Source organism: Syngnathoides biaculeatus, chromosome 5 (assembly GCF_019802595.1).
Source record: "Syngnathoides biaculeatus isolate LvHL_M chromosome 5, ASM1980259v1, whole genome shotgun sequence".
In the NCBI taxonomy this organism is placed as follows: Eukaryota; Metazoa; Chordata; class Actinopteri; order Syngnathiformes; family Syngnathidae; genus Syngnathoides; species Syngnathoides biaculeatus.
Window position 1 is genome coordinate 30,854,570 of NC_084644.1, and position 16,076 is coordinate 30,870,645.

General features: G+C 42.2%; 1 protein-coding gene across 5 annotated transcripts in view; it reads right to left on the minus strand.

The window, feature by feature from the left end:
* Nucleotides 1-1,621: 1,621 nt before the first annotated feature.
* The window catches only part of znf574 (zinc finger protein 574), a 28,298-nt gene continuing 13,843 nt past the window's right edge, over nt 1,622-16,076 (minus strand). For all 5 annotated transcript variants that reach the window (XM_061820599.1, XM_061820602.1, XM_061820598.1 and 2 more), the window contains 7 exons: nt 15,821-16,026; nt 15,545-15,724; nt 13,097-13,191; nt 9,256-9,350; nt 6,797-6,945; nt 4,930-5,217; nt 1,622-3,291 (listed from right to left, as the gene is read on the minus strand). In XM_061820599.1, the coding sequence (XP_061676583.1) occupies nt 2,686-3,291; nt 4,930-5,217; nt 6,797-6,945; nt 9,256-9,350; nt 13,097-13,191; nt 15,545-15,724; nt 15,821-16,026 (1,619 nt within the window). In that variant the 3' untranslated portion in view covers nt 1,622-2,685. The remainder of the gene's footprint in view (nt 3,292-4,929; nt 5,218-6,796; nt 6,946-9,255; nt 9,351-13,096; nt 13,192-15,544; nt 15,725-15,820; nt 16,027-16,076) is intronic.

Genomic DNA, 16,076 nt, shown 5'->3' on the forward strand with positions numbered 1-16,076 from the left:
GTCGGGAAGGGCATCCGGCGTAAAAACTGTGCCAAACAAATATGAGTGTTGATCTGAGATGACACGCCGTGGCGACCCCTATCGGGACAAGCCGAAAGAAACTTACTTACTATTGTTGTAATAGCACTGTATTTAATAAAAGGTTAGCATATCTCAAAATATCATCAACTTGCTGGATTCCATGAAGCAGGACATTTTTCAAAATGAAAATGAGACAGACATTGGTTCAATGTTTTAAAAATGTAAAGCACGTCTCTCCCTTCAGAAAAAAAAAATCTTTTGGCATTAGAAGGCTCTTATTGTGAAAGCCAGATTAAAGAGTGGGCTAACATTTTATTTTTTTTAACCGAGTGGTGACTGATGCAAGTGAGAGATAAAGTTTGAACCCCTTTTGAGATCTTGATTGATGAGCAGCTTTAGAAAAAAAAATTAATATTGAATTAGTACAATATATACAGTATTTTAAGAATATTAAAAACACTCCCCATCCACAGCCAGGTAGAATTTATGCGATCAAACAATGACGGCAAAACAGCAAATGTACTGTCCTGCCAAGAAAAAAATCTGTAATTTTTCCCCACATCAGACAACGGTGTATTTTTTTTTCCCCCGCAATTTATGGTTTCCGAGTTACAAATTGTTCCCTGGTTATTTTTTTGTTCTGAGGTACAAGCGAGTTTAAGTCTCACTTGAACTTTTAGATATGCGTGAATTTAACTACAAACTCATTCACAGGACGGATTAAAATAATCGAGGTGAAGCTGTAGTGCGTTGCTCGTCACCCCCAAGGCTGTAATTCTGCATTACAAGACACGTCGCTTTGAAATGACAAACTATGCCGAGTCACCACCCCCACATTGTCTGATTCTCCATTTTTGGTTTCTAGTAAGGGGGGAAAAAAGGGGATTCTTCAGAAGAGGTAACAACTATGTAATATACCAAAAAAAAATCTGAAAATCACATTGTAAGCTAAAATGCGTCATTTCCGGTCCGTCTCTTTCAATACGTTATAAAGAAGCCATAGAAAAGCTTACATATTGAAATATACTACAAGATAATAGAGGAAAGAGGCTTAACCACCACTGGTTCGTATACGCTAATATTGGCTTGGGTGAAAATGCGCACTGCAGCTTCAAGTACATCATACTCTATTTACTGAGAACACAATCGCACCTCCAGAACATCAGTTCTCTCTGGAGGAAAAAAATAAAAACGAAAAAACAGGGTTATTACAGTATTTGGTTTTGTGTCTACAATCAGAAGAAAACAATAAAAGGTAGACAAATGACTACGGCCAGGTGCCTTTTGACCCTCAGGAGGCCCAGACATTGCCGACATTTCCTCATTTTACTTTCCACGCGATCATCAGCCATTCTCCTTTCCATGACACGAAAACAAACGAAGACAGAGTGGCCCCGCTGGCTCACTTTAACGTGTGCGCGCGTCCAAATCCCCTCCTGTGAGCAATCACAAAGGTGGGAATGATCCATAAACTCTTGCTCTCGAAAAAATATATATATATTTCCCCCCCGCCCCCTCAACGGCAACAAGCGCTGGATTTATTCCATCACATCTGGACGACGCCACGTTACGCAGCTCAAATCATCACAAATGCGCCGGGTTGTAATAATAGAATTTCTTTAATTAGAGGACAAAATCAATCAGTCTGCCAAATGAATGCTGATCTATACAAAGGAGAAGCCTACTTCACACAAACCTCGCCTAGCTGGTGACAGTAAGGGGGGGATGATGGAAGATGCACTCTGACTTCTACTGCTGCTGAGCTGGGTGTCACTTCACTCCCAGACTTGTTAGCCAGAACGAAAAAAAAAAAAAGACAGAATGGGCCGTTAAAGTGGATGATCTGTAGCTCATGAGTTTTATAGGAGACATTTTTTACGAACGGGTCTTCCTTAACAAACAAGTCTGTACAATGTGGTTTCCTTTGACTCTGCAGCTTTCAATGGATATTTTGTGCCTTTGATTATTTTCCATTTTCTTGACATTTCCTTTAAAAAGCCCAAAAATGGAAACGATATGCAAAGAGAAAACTCCCATTTAAAATATTCTCTTTGACCACTAATTTATGTAATGCAATTCTTTATCCTAAGGTTTCAATTTGGACTGCTAGGTTTCGCTTTTATCTTTCAAAATGTATCTGCAAGTGGCCATATAGTTTCCATCCAAAGCATGCAGTAAAACATTAGGTTTTCCTGATTTTTGCAAGTGCCGCTCGATTGACATACCAGTAAACGTATGTCGCCGTTATGTTGGAAAATGGTTTGTCTGGCATACCTTTCGTAACTCTTCTTTTATCCACAGTCCAAATTTGCCACAGTAAACTACAAAAAAAAGTTTTTCCAATAATGTCCTTAGGAACAGTAAGAATTTTGAGAAGCAGACAAATAGTGAATAATAATGGTGAGAAAATGCATGTTAAGGCATGTTGGGTAATGCTGCGAATCTAATTGCCTGGACAATCTAACCAAATATATTACTCACAAAAAGCCGGGAATATATTTGTCTTTCAGGTGAAATTTCAGGATAAACTAAAACGGTACAACTTTACACTCAAAATTCCAACATCGCTAACTTTATGTAAGGAGAGTATCTACGTGGAAAACTACTGTAATTGTGAAACTTCACTCCGTGAACATAAATCAGGCCCTTTGCGCAATGCTATTTTCATATGGTCTCCTCCACGATGAATTCGATGGAGTGCTGCGGGGACTCGGTGGCATCCATCATGGTGATCTCGCCGGTGTCCATGGTGATAGTGGGAATGGTGATGCCCTGCGCTCCCAGCATGGAAGTGGGCAGGATGACCACCTGCGATGTCCCGTCCATGCCGCTCAGCTCCTCGGCGGGGATCATGACCGCGTCGCCGCCCCCCTCACCTGCTTGCAGCACGTAGATTGTTTGCATCCCGCCCTCGTCAACCTCCACCTGGGTGGTGGTGGCCAGTGAGGACAGCACTTTGGCACCTTCCAGCACCTTCTGCACTTGCGCCGCCTCCGTGGCGCTGGCCACTTCCTCGGCAGCCTGAGCGGCCTGGTCGCCGTGCTGACGGATGTGCTTGTCAAGGTTGGAGCGCGAGCGGAAGGCGGCCGGGCAGTTGGGGCACGGGTAGGGTTTCTCGCCGCTGTGGGTGCGGGCGTGCTCGGTGAGGCGTGCTGCCACACTGAAGCTCTTGCCGCAGATCCAGCAGCAGAAGGGCCGCACGCCACTGTGAATGCGCTCGTGGTCCTGCAGATGGGGAAGCTGGCGAAAGCATTTACCGCAGGTGGTGCACTGGGGGCAGGAAAATGAAACAAATGTTAAGAAACTGGACAAAAACATCAATCCCCATTCTGTTTCAGGTCCAGCTGACTTCTGGGAGATGAACACCTGGGATTGGTTCTCAGCCAGTTGCAGGGCACATAGAATGATTTAGGGCTGCAAGCTACCTAATAATTTTTTCATGTAGTGAGACACCACTTATTGCATCAATACATCCATCCATCCATTTTTTTTCTGAGACGCTCATCGTCACGTGTTCACGTGTGTGCTGGGGCTAATTTCAAGCAGGAGGCAGGGCCAATCACAGGGCACAGACACAAAGAACCAGTTGCACTCACGATCACACCTATGGGCAATTTCGAGTCTCCAATTAATGCATGTGCATGTGTTACTTCTGTCTGTTTTTGACCAAACTATCATACACCAACATTTTACAAGTTTCATCTGAGCCACCTCATCAAAAATAACTCTTGCATAATTTGTAGAGTTCAAATCAATTAGTGGTATCACGATGAAGACCATGGAAATGGCTACAAAAGACTTCATATTTCATCGTGGCAAAGGGAAACTACCAAAGATAGTCAACATCCAAACTTCAAACAGTAGATTTAAACTCAAAACCGTTGAATGTGCATCATCGGGTTAAACGCATGCACCACTGTGCTACTAAACACTTCATTATGACAGAAGCTCAAGCAAGGAGATGCCAGAGCACATATCAAGTGTTAAAGATGTTTTATAACACTTTTTAGGAGGTGGAAAGTACATAACAGCACACTTCACACTTTATTAGAGCATAACAACAATTTGCTGCTTGATCCGCTTTTGGTGATTTTTCATACTTTTATGAGTGACTTCAAAATATCTCAGCGTCTCTTTTGCGGCTTCTGCATTTCTTCTTTAACTTGGCTGGTAAAATCCTCAGCAAATACATTCAGTCAGACCAAAGTATGCCTGACTTAAATTAATATTCATCCCCACAACTGCTTGTGTAGCGTTTGTCCTATCAAGCGTCCATCTTTGAGGGCGGCCTGTGAGATGCTGCGACGCTGCCAACATTAAATCAATTTCCACAGCAACGCGCGGGGTGGGTTGGTGGGAAAAGTTGATGTCACAAGCACGGCAAAAATGGAGGGTCATCAGTGAGGGTGGAGTCGACGGAAAGAGGAGGGGTTGAGATTCCCAAAATAGCAACAGACAAAGAGGAGCTGACAGGCCCTAATTCACCCGAGCCATTAATCACAAGTGCAGCGAGGGAGGAAACACCCGCAGGACACACACACGCGCGCGCGCGCGCACATGGCACAAATGGTCACGGCCCAGAAGTGTCAAGAAGGCCACAGCAGGGAGCAACAAGTGACCGTGATTGCTGGATTTCAAATTTGCCATGTAGGTAGTAAACAACAGGACTTCATCAAGAATAGTGAAAGACAATTTGGTGATGATGACTTTGGTGAAGGTCGCATGGTTTTAGTAAAGTAAATGTGAGAGTAAATTGTTCTCTGTCTCATTTTGTGCCCTGCGACCAGTCCAGGGTGTGTAGTCCACCATTTGCCCAAATTCAGCTTGGATTGAATCCAGCTCCCCACTGACATTGAACAGGTTATGTGGTATGGCGAATAGTCTATGGATGGATTTCTGATGACTTACCTCGAAGGGCCTCTCATCGGTGTGAGTCCGCATGTGGACCTGAAATGTGGAGTTGTAGGCAAAACCCTTGAAGCAGATCTGACACTTGAAGCGGGCTCGGCTCTTGGTCTTGCTCATCTTTCCTTGGCAGTGGGCAAGCACGTGCTCCTCCAGTGCCCTGTTTGAAATGAAACGGCGGCGGCAAGGCCTAACTGGACACTTGAGTGGCGTCTGGCCGGTATGAGACAACCGGTGGAGGTCCAGGCCCTCCTGGGTCATGCAGCGGTGGCCACACAGGTCGCACTCAATCTGAAGGAAATGTGTTTTGATTTTTGCAATTTGCAATAACATGCTGTGCACGATACAAAAGAAATATAGAATACATTTAATTTTAACCCTTTCCTAATGAATCTATGTCTTTATCACATTTTCGCTGGAGTACTATAAAACATTTTACGTAGGAGTCACCCAGTACTCCCTTCAAAGCTTCCAAATGTTTTGAAATGCTGCAGCGCACCTTGTTACTGGTCCGTGTAAGGGGGAGCACATAACTCCTAATCTGGCCTCCCTCCATTGCTCCTGAAGGTACCAAAGTCTATCTAAGTGGAAGCTCAAGGGGATATGGCTTTTTTTTTTTTTTTTTTTTTTGTCACTGATCCCAAAATATTGAATTATTGTGGGGAAAATAATTTGATGCCTCACTGATTTTGTCGTAGATGGGGTTTCTAGCACTATGTTGACCCAAAGCACACAGCCGAAGAAATGTAAGAGTGGCTAAAGAAAAAGCACATTAAGGTCATGGAGTGGTGTAGCCACTTTGCAGAACTACAGTAAATCCCCTAGAAAATCTGTGGAGGGAACTGAAGCTACAATTTGCCAAGGCACAGCTTTGAAAACTCAAGGGTTTGCAACGAGGAGTGTAGAACGCACAACCTGGTGATCAACAAGAAACATCTGACCTTTGGACTGGCCAACAAGAGGTTCTCCACAAAGTACCAAGTGTTGTTTTGACAAGAGGGTGAAATACGTCTTTCCCTCAATACTTTGCAAAATAATTATGTGAATCTCTAGATTTTCTTGGATATATTCTGTTCATTCCTGGTAAAATGCATCTACCGGTAAAAATGGAAACTGTTCATATCTGCATCGGTGGGTAAACGTTTGAAGTCAGTGAGGGATAAAATTATTATTTCCTCCGCTGTACCTCCTAATGCACATCTGACAAGCTCAATTGTCCATTTTTGTCTACGTCCTTTGTGTTTAAAACGGAAGAAACTTAAGCCTTTGTTTTTTTCCCTCATTTAATGTTTTTATTGCAATGACCTTTGTCATTGTTTCATTGTCTGGAAATTATTTTATATTCTCTTGTGCTTTGTTATAATTATATAATGTTACCATTAAAAAGCTAAGGTTGTGGGGCTTTTGTGATGCCACCCACAAGTCTCTGGGGAAAACTGTAATAACCACCGTAGAACATGAAGTGTGGTGATGACTGCATAACGGGAAATTGGACCTATTATGACTTATCAACTTGTCTTGGCTACTCAGTACAATCTTGCCACAACTAGTTGATAATTATTAAGGTTAAAAAAATAGCTGCATTTAGTCGATGTAACATTTCTGTTAACACTTGCACAACAGTTAAGACTGTTACAATGTGCAAATGCATAATATTGATTTGCCTTCAGCAAGCCTTCCTTTACGCTTCCTTGAGTTTTACGTGGCACACATCACAGGGTGGTTACTTTGGTATTAGTTGATCAATAACGCAGGTCTGTTATTTTTATATTTGTATGACAGACTGAACATTACTTAAAGCATTGCCTGTACAGTGAAAAGTTGGAATGTAGGGTGGGGGAATTAAAAAAACCTGTTCTTAAATGCTCACCTGTCCAGTGGAGCGACCTCGTCCTTGGCCGCGCCCACGTCCAGTGTTCCTATCCTCCTCAGATCCGGTGCAGCGCTGCTGGTGAATGTCCAGTACGGTCTCATTGATGAACTGGGCGGAGCAGTGGGGACAGACGACGGGCTCCTTGTCTGAAACGGGAGAAATGATTGTCTAATTACTGAGAGGCGGTGGGACACATGGGAAGCGTGCACATATGTTAGATTGATTAAAGATCCCAAATTGCCCATCGGGGTGAATGAGATCATAAATGGTAGATTTCCTATGCTATGTGCCCCGAGATTGCATGTTAGCCCAGGGTGTACGCCACCTCTTGGCCAAGTCAGTTGGGTTGAGCTCCACCTCACCCGCGACTCTAATAAGGACAAGTACAAAAGAAAATTGATGGATACGTAGTCGCACACGCGAGTACAAGTGCTGTTCATTAATGACGATTTGTAAAACACTAACTGAGCCACATAAGTGAAACCAGTGACCTTTTTGCTTAAATTTACTGACAGTGATTTTACAACCATTGTAATACGTTCCAGTAATCACCTTCAGTTTAAGTTTCATGAAACGTGCAGATTTCATTTAGGAGCATAATAAGCAATGACAGCATCATTGGATTCTCTGGGGAGAAATTAAGATAGTCGCCGACTCACAACACCCCCACCCCACCCAGCCCAAAAAAATAAAGGCATGCCAGAATAATAATTATCATTGGGAAGCATCTTTCATTACTGTACATAAAAATAGATTTGTTAGTTCTACAGCACAAAATGAAAATACAGGAGTTCCTGTTTTCCTTGTGTTCCATGCTTACAGCACTTGTGGTATCATTTCAATTCAATTTTCCAATCCTGATTCCAGTTTCTCATTTTGATTCCGGTTCCAAGCGATTCTCAATTCAGATTCTTTTAAGGGGTTGGGTCAAAAAAGTTTGCCTGGTTCACATAAAGTGTGTCCAAATTGTGAACAGTCTATTGTTTTAGCAGCCTGCAGCATGGACTAAAATAAACATTTCACTCAGTGTTTTTTATAACCGATATCAAACATAAGAACTAAAAGGCAATGTGTTTCAATCAACTTAATATTAATTAATATCTCAAGTAAAAGGTGGAGGCCCTGTAGCTCAGTGGTTAGAGCACTGGTTTGGTAAACCAGGGGTTGTGAGTTCGTATCCCACTGGGGGCTACACTCCCTGAGAAGGGTTGCGTCAGGAAGGGCATCCGGTGTAAAAATTGTGCCAAACATAAAAATGCGTTCATCTGAGATGACACGCTGTGGTGACCCCGAAAGGGACAAGCCGAAAGAAACACACACACATCTCAAGTAAAAGGTAAATATAGGATTGTTAAAAACTTAGATGGGGATGTTTTATCACATCAAGTGGTTTGCATGTGCAAGTTTTAACTTGACTTCCTGTTTTGGTAACTTCACACAAACACCGGTGATGTTTTTTTTTATTAATGAACGGAATCAAATAATTCCTTTCCCTACCCTCCGATGAGGCACAAGGTTAACGTTTTTGATACTGTGAGACAAAGTAATTTGACTTCTGACACACCAGCAACGGCAATTTCCGCGGGGAAAAAAAGAAGTCTCAAATGAGCAACTCGTCAATACAACAGTGGCTGTCCTGGGTCTGTTTGGCCAACCCCAAGCAGCCCGCTGCTGGGGTTGAACTCTGTCAAAGGAAGAAAAAAAATGCTGAAACTGATGATTTCAATCAGGATGTTGACTAGTCATCAAGCCAATACGTGGCAATCTGCTAACCAAGTGTACTTTCTACCTCAGTAAGGACACCCAGTCCACTGCTTCCCCTTGGGAATCAACCAATTAAAGTTTTAATAAAGACAATCTTACCCTATGGCCCTGGGCTTATCAATGAATCAATCTCTTCAATCATCTCTCTCAGAGGAACACCGAACCTCTGACCTCTCCCTCATACCGACTCGTCAAACTAAACTAATTAGCCCCCCACTCCCCCATGTCTGTAATTAAGAAGAAGTGTCATCATGTTAATCCAGGTCATTTACCTCCACCATTCCAGTTCCATTCTATTTCAGACACAGATCAATGGAAAGTCATTGACCTGATGCATTCGCACACTAATGCTCGTATAACGGATGTTTGGGAATAAACAAGATACCGGGTGGGCTTGATGGTGGGGCTTGTGCTGTTCATTGCAGAGTCAATAGTAATTTACTGGGAGTCGTGGTAAAAAGAATATATTTAATTGGCGTCCATTATGTTGTGAAACGTTTTTTGTTACGCACTCATCCCTAGTATTTTCATCCCCACCGGAAACACAAAATGACTGAGGGGGAAGACAATTCAAGAAAAAGTGACACAAAAGAGATTCTACATGCGGCACAAAGCTTTTCCTGCCTGAGCGTTTTGTTCTCGCTGACAATACAAAGTGCGTGGGTGAACAGTTCCCACATGGGGGCTCTGACCTTGATGGGTGAGCGAGTGGAGGTCGAGGTCTTTCCTGCGGCTGAACGCCTCTCCGCAATCAGGACAGGGGAACGGGTTGCTGGTGTGGAGAAGTCTGTTGATAAAGAAAACATTGACATTAGATATAGAACTCTGCTTTGAAATATCTAAATAATTGCTGAATCGGTTGCTGGTGTGAAGAAGTCTGATAATAATGAAAGCAGAATCTCAGCTTTTAAAATGTCTGAATAAATAGCCTACTGACAAAATTGGATCCCCTTTTTAAAGGAGAGACATTAGCAAGAGTGTCTGAAAGGTAGGAGATAAAAGAAAAGCAGTAAACTACATTTTTTTTATTTACCCACTAACACTTGCTGGAGACGAGCGCTTGAACTGGGTCTTTGTGGTTTCTCCCGGCTTCACTGGAGTAACAATATCCAAATAGTCCCATTTCAGCATGCTTGAATTTTTGTGATTAATCCATCCTCTGATGTTCACTGTTTCTGTGCTCAGTTTGACGTAAAAATATTACTCTTACTTCGGCACCATCTTATGGCGTATTGAGGTGACTGGAAGAGCATCATTTAGTCTAGCTTTCATTTAGCTTTGTCTAATGGGGAAAAAAAGCACTTTGCCACCATGTTGAGACATCAGTAGAGAGAATAAACCATCACCAGGTGGGCATTAATTACTTTCAAAATTCTGCTATTTGCAGCCAGGCTCGTTTCCTATCCCCCATCTGTATTTGCTACAGATGGACAGTTTGTGCCTGCTTCTTCCTCAACAGGAGGAAAAGGAGAAAAAAAAAAAAAAAAAAATCAATATTTGAAGGACAGCTAACTGAGGTCACCCACAAAAAATGACAATGTTTGCCTGGGTAGCTGCTTGAATTGACAAATATGCTGTAATGAGCCAATGATTTATTTACAGTGACATTACAACAATAACTTGTTAAAAGTATGAAGGCAAAAGCGGCCTACTAGTAGACATACCAGTCCAGACTTTTAATCCCTTAGTGATAGTAGACCCACATGTGGCTACTTTTTCTGAAATTTTACATTTATGAGTGTCGCGCAGTGCCCTCATTTCAGGGCGCCCTCTTCTTCTATGGCCAGTTGAGGCAGATACTTTTTCCATCCATTTTCTCACAGGGGTCGCAGGAGTGCTGGAGCCAATCCCAGCTGTCAATGGGCAGGAGGCAGGGCACACTCTGAACTGGTTACCAGCCAATCGCAGGGCACATGGAGACAAACAACACTATCAATCACACCTAGCGGCAATTTAGAGTCTCCAATTAATGCATGTTTTTGGGATATGAGAGGAAATCGCATTGCCCGGAGAAAACCCACGCAGGCACGGGGGTGAACTTCACACAGCCAGGGCCGGATTTGAACCCTGGTCCTGAGAACTGTGAGGCCAACACTCTACCAAAACCCAAGTTTTAACCATATCAGAAAAGAGGCCATGGGGTTCACAGTGCCAGAAAAAAAATAGCAAGCGCAATAGCATAGAAAATACGGTATTTAAATGACCTTTTCATTTACTGTACATACACTTGTGGCCTTAATTGCTCAAAAATATATTTATTCTTCTATTAGCTGACAAGAGGCACAAACAGTAAAAAAATGCATCAAATTTTTGTGTTTGTGTGCTGTGAGATTTTTATTAGTAATAACTGTGCCTTAGCTCTATAACGGTTGGAAATCACTGCTCTGGTCAGATCATGTATTCATTCAGGTCAAATAAACATAACCAGATGACAGAGGTGCGAACACTGCAATTAAATTATTTTAATTAAATTACTTGATCTACAACAAAACTTTAGACTATGATTCCACAGAATGGCAGCAGGTTTACACACAACCGCTATGGTACAAAATATTTTGGTGCCGCTATTTGAATGAATTACATGAACAAACCTAAAACCAGCCTTGATTTAAAGTCCTCTCTCAAGCACCAGTGACCACCAACACCACGTTTTTCCCCATTTTGTCCTCACAATACAGTCGACACGAGCCGCTCATTGCCTTTGCTACGATAACGAATGTATCCAGTCGGTTTTACCTTGACAAGATAAAGCCCAATGATCCTAAAAATGTGATGCGGTGGTATTGGAATACAGGATTTTATTGCAGTAGTTTGACATAGGGCATTCATAAAAGAGCAAATTTTCTTTTCATCTGATCCAGGCATTACATGTTGTCTGTCCCTAAGACATGAAAAAAATATATATATAAACAGAACTACTATATAAAAATAAATTACCTTTTGGATTCAGATAAACTGTGCATGATGACGGCACGGAGTAAATGTACCGATCATCCGAATAAAATTGGTGTGAAGTCGAGTTAGCACATTTGCCTCATAGTTCTGAGGATCCAGGTTAAAATCTGGCCTCGCCTGTGTGGAAACTGCATGCTCTCCCTGTGATTGCGTGGGGTTTCTCCAGGTATTCCAGTTTCCTCCCACATCCCAAAAACGTCCATGGTAGGTTAGTTGAAGACTCTAAATTGACCATAGGTGTGAATGTAAATGCCGGTGTTTTTCTGTTTATATGTGCCCTGTGATTGGCTGGCAACCAGTTCAGGGTGTACTCTCTCCCACAGAGTCAGTTGGTATAGGCTCCAGCACTCCCACAACCCAGTGAGGGATTTGCGGTATGGAAAATGGCTCGATGTTAATTACATACAAAAAGGCCTTTCAATAATGTTCTGAATATGTACTATTTTTCAGCAACTACAATTACATTTTCAAATTAATTTTAAGATTATTTGGCTCCATAAGGTTGTTGACTACAATCTGAATACGGTATAAGCTATTGAAGTGGAGTCATTCCTGGCCAACCTAAACAGCATGTAATGTTGAATATACTTCATATTTGTTTACATCTATGTGGCCACTGCTGGGTCTTACTGTACTCACCAGTCATCGTTTATCTTCCTTCACATAACTACATTAAATCAGGGTAGCCCTATTGGCTGTTATTACACAAATGTAATCACAATTAGGGAGGCACTGTGGGTCAGCTGGAAAAGGGTTGCTCACAATTCTGAGGACCCGGGTTGAATCCCGGCCCGACCTGTGTAGAGTTTGCATGTTCTCCCCGTATCTGTGTGGGTGTTCTCCGAGCACTCCGGTTTACTCCCACATCCCAAAAACATGTAACATTAATTGGACACTCTAAATTACCCCTAGGTGTAATTGTGAGTGTGGATGTCTGTCTCTGTTTTCCCTCCGATCGGCTGGCAACCAGTTCAGGGCGTACCCTGCCTCCTGCCTGTTGACAGCTAGGATATGTCCAGCAATCCCCGTGACCCTTGTGAGGATAAGCTGTTAAGAAAATGGATGGATGTAATCACAATTGGAACATGACATGAAGCGTCCAACTCGCCTAAAATTGGTTTTAAGTACAATTGGTTCAATCGGGGTAAATTTGTGTTCCCATGCTGCTATGTTTGCATCATAAAAAATAAAAAAATCTTTGGGGTGACTTAATCAGCCATTTCATCTCATAGTTCCAAACAAAAAACAAACGGACACGGTGTACAATGCTTCCCCTGTCCTGTCCTAGGTCCCCTTAATTCGTTTGGCCTGTCTGACAATCATCCGTAGCTGAAACTCAAGGACATCTGGTATCTAGACACGGCATGCTTGGAAAGCTTCAAGGGCTCATGACACGGCTCATTCTCTACACAGCTAGCAAAGGGCATTTATCTAAAGCCCATCCTGTGTTAATCAGATGCATTTAATTGGGTTGAGGCTGCTGAGTGTTTTCTCTGAAGTTAGAATGGTTGTTTCACACACACCAATATGAAACAAAATAATTGTTTCTTAGAGAAAAAAAAAAAAGAAACTCGTTACTTGTGGTGGTTGAGCTGTTCCTCTGTGTGGAAGTGTGAAGGGCAGAGGGGACACGAGAAGAGATCATCCCCACCATCATTGTCTGCAACACCGATCTGCAGCCAAGGACACAATAAAGGATAATGTATAAGAAAAAGAAAAGACTAGTATGAAAGGTCTTGAAAACCCTTGTACAGTACTCTTTCTATAGCCTTTGTCGCAATAGTCATTCACCGCTCGTGTTACAAGTACTGATATTATAGAATGTCACAGTGACTAAACAAAAATTACATATTAAAGGTCACACAAAAGGGCAGGAAAAGCATACCGAGGTACATTTAAGCCCTTGAGTCTCTGAGTGCCCCTTGAGGTCTTCATGAAGTCAAAATAAAATGTATAATTTGCAGTGCTCACACTTTGAAAATTGTGCTTTTAATTTGTTGTAACATACGGTACAAAAGCTGCAAGCAAAATCTGAAAATTGTGTCTCCATTTTTACCAATATAGAGACTGTCGATATATTTACCTTTTGCAACCACACTAATGCTTATTATTGAGCAAATAAAGTGACAAGCTACAATGCCTCTGTTTGTGATATTTCCTGCAAAGAGGAGAGGTGAGGGGATTTTATCTTGGTAATGAATCTTTTAGATCCCAATGAACTGTAGAGTATAAGTTCGTGGTTTGTGCTAAAATGTCTTGAGATTTTAAAAATACAGACAAAATGATGCACACTGCAGATATTTTTTTCTAAATGTTGATTAGATAATGATGTAATTTAAAATATAGATATCCTATTAAAAAATTCATGAAGTGCGCTAGTGACCTTTTTTTTTGCCTATTACACTCGAGGGTCTTGACAGAGCTTATGCACATGACGTCACCATTTTCACGGCGCCATATTGCCGGTCAAACAGAGATGCTCAACATTATGGGAGACATTGAACCGGAGGAGATTTACGATACCCGAGACCTGTTGTGCTGTTGGTTTTCACATCAGACAAAACTGATATTCAAAGAGATCATTCCATGGAATACCAGCTGAAAAGACCAGAGAAGATCGATGGATTTCAGCAATTAAAAGGGATGGTGTCTAACCAAATACACGCGCCTGTGTAGCAATCACTTCATTTCAGGTTGGAATCATTAATCTCAAATGACGAAGGATTTATAATGCCAAATTGACTCATTTGAGATGAAAAAAAAAACGAAAATAAACCATCTGTCACAAAGGTTTGTGGAGGTTTATGTGTGACAGCGATACGCTTCCGTGTACGGAGGAGCCGTCTCCGTCCTCTTTACCCCCCCCCCCCCATCATAGTTAATGAATGCGAGTTTGTGTAAAACCAGGGGTCATTTATTTAAATCTTGGTATTTGTATGGAATACCATCTGAAAAGACCAAAAAAGATCGATGGATTTCAGCAATTAAACAAGTTGGATGGTGCCCAACCAAATACACACGGCTGTGTAGCGATAATTTCATTTCAGGTAGGAGTTATTCTTCTCAATCTCAAATTACCAAGAAGTATTTATAATGCCAAGTTGGCTCATTTGGGAACAATGCATCTTTAAAAAAAGAAAATAAACCGTCTGTCGTAAAGAAGATTTACGGAGGTTTACGTGTGGCAGCGATACGCCTCCACGTACGGAGGAGCAGTCTCCATCCTCTTTTTTTTTTGTTTTTCCCCAATTATAATTAATGAATGCGAGTTTGTGTAAAACCAGGGCTCATTTATTTAAAGGTCAAGTGTCGTCAAACGGATGATTTTTGGTATATTATTAATGAAAAACCCACAGCCAATATGGTCCCATGTGTTTTTTCACCACAAAACATGATTTTGACGTATACAGCTTTTTGTAACTCCCGCTATGAAAATCGTCTCAGGGATTTGTTTTCGAGAAGAAGCAGGAAGTGACGAAAAGGACAGCAGCGCCCCCTCGTGGACTCGTTTGTTTCCATTAGTTTTACCTCCGGAAGGTAGCGAGTTGTTCCTTCGTGTTAGCCAAAATGCCAGCTCATTGCATTGCTGGACATTGCTTGAAAACTCGGGAGAATGGAATTACCCTTCATAAGTTTGAAAGAGACCCGGTTCGTTGTGAAAAATTTATTGCACGGGTGCAGAGGACGAGAGCTTCGTGGGTTCCAAATAACAGATAGGTGTGTATAGAGCTCCCCCCCAAAAAAATAGTTTGGGGACATTTTCGTTTCATCTCAATGGACTTAGCATTGAGCAATGCTCTGGTTGACCGGCAATATGGCCAGTCATGTAAATTCAGTGACGTAAGTGCACGCGCTCTATATTTGAAGCACTCTTGTTTCTTGTAACTCAAATTTTAGCTCACAACACAAAGTCTACCATTGTATGAGAAACAGTGCCAGTTCATAGTATGTATTGTTAAACACACGTATACCAGAAACGGTACAAATGTGCATTCCGTTAAAGAGGCAAATGGCAGAAAAAGGTACCGGTCTGCGCCCACGCTTGCGGCGAGGCTGATCCGAGTTGTGAATGAGCTGATGCCTCTTCAGGGTGGCGGCTTGTGTGAAATCTTTGCCGCACACTTCACAGGAGAAGGGCCTGTTTCCACTGTGACTCATGGTGTGACGCAACAGGCTCTGAGAGTTCGTGAAGGACTTTGAACACACCTGCACAACAACAACAATGACAACAAAAACAAAGTGATAAATCACTGTCAAACTAGTATGTACTTTAATAATGTAGTAACAGATTTTGAGTGACACCTTGCAGGTGAAAAGCTTTTCTCCAGTGTGGCTGTAGACGTGCGTGCGGAGGAATACACGCCGGGTGAAGGTTTTGCCGCAGTAGGGACAAACGTGGGGAAGAGCAGTGCGGGACCAGTCCTGCAGCAGTTTGGCAGGTGGAGGGAGGTTTGCGGTGTCAACGGTCCCTCCGCCCTCTGTTTCTTCTTTACCGCTTGAATCCTTTCCTAAACAGAGATATTGAGAGGACGCAAAATTTTTAGCCACCAGGGAAGTA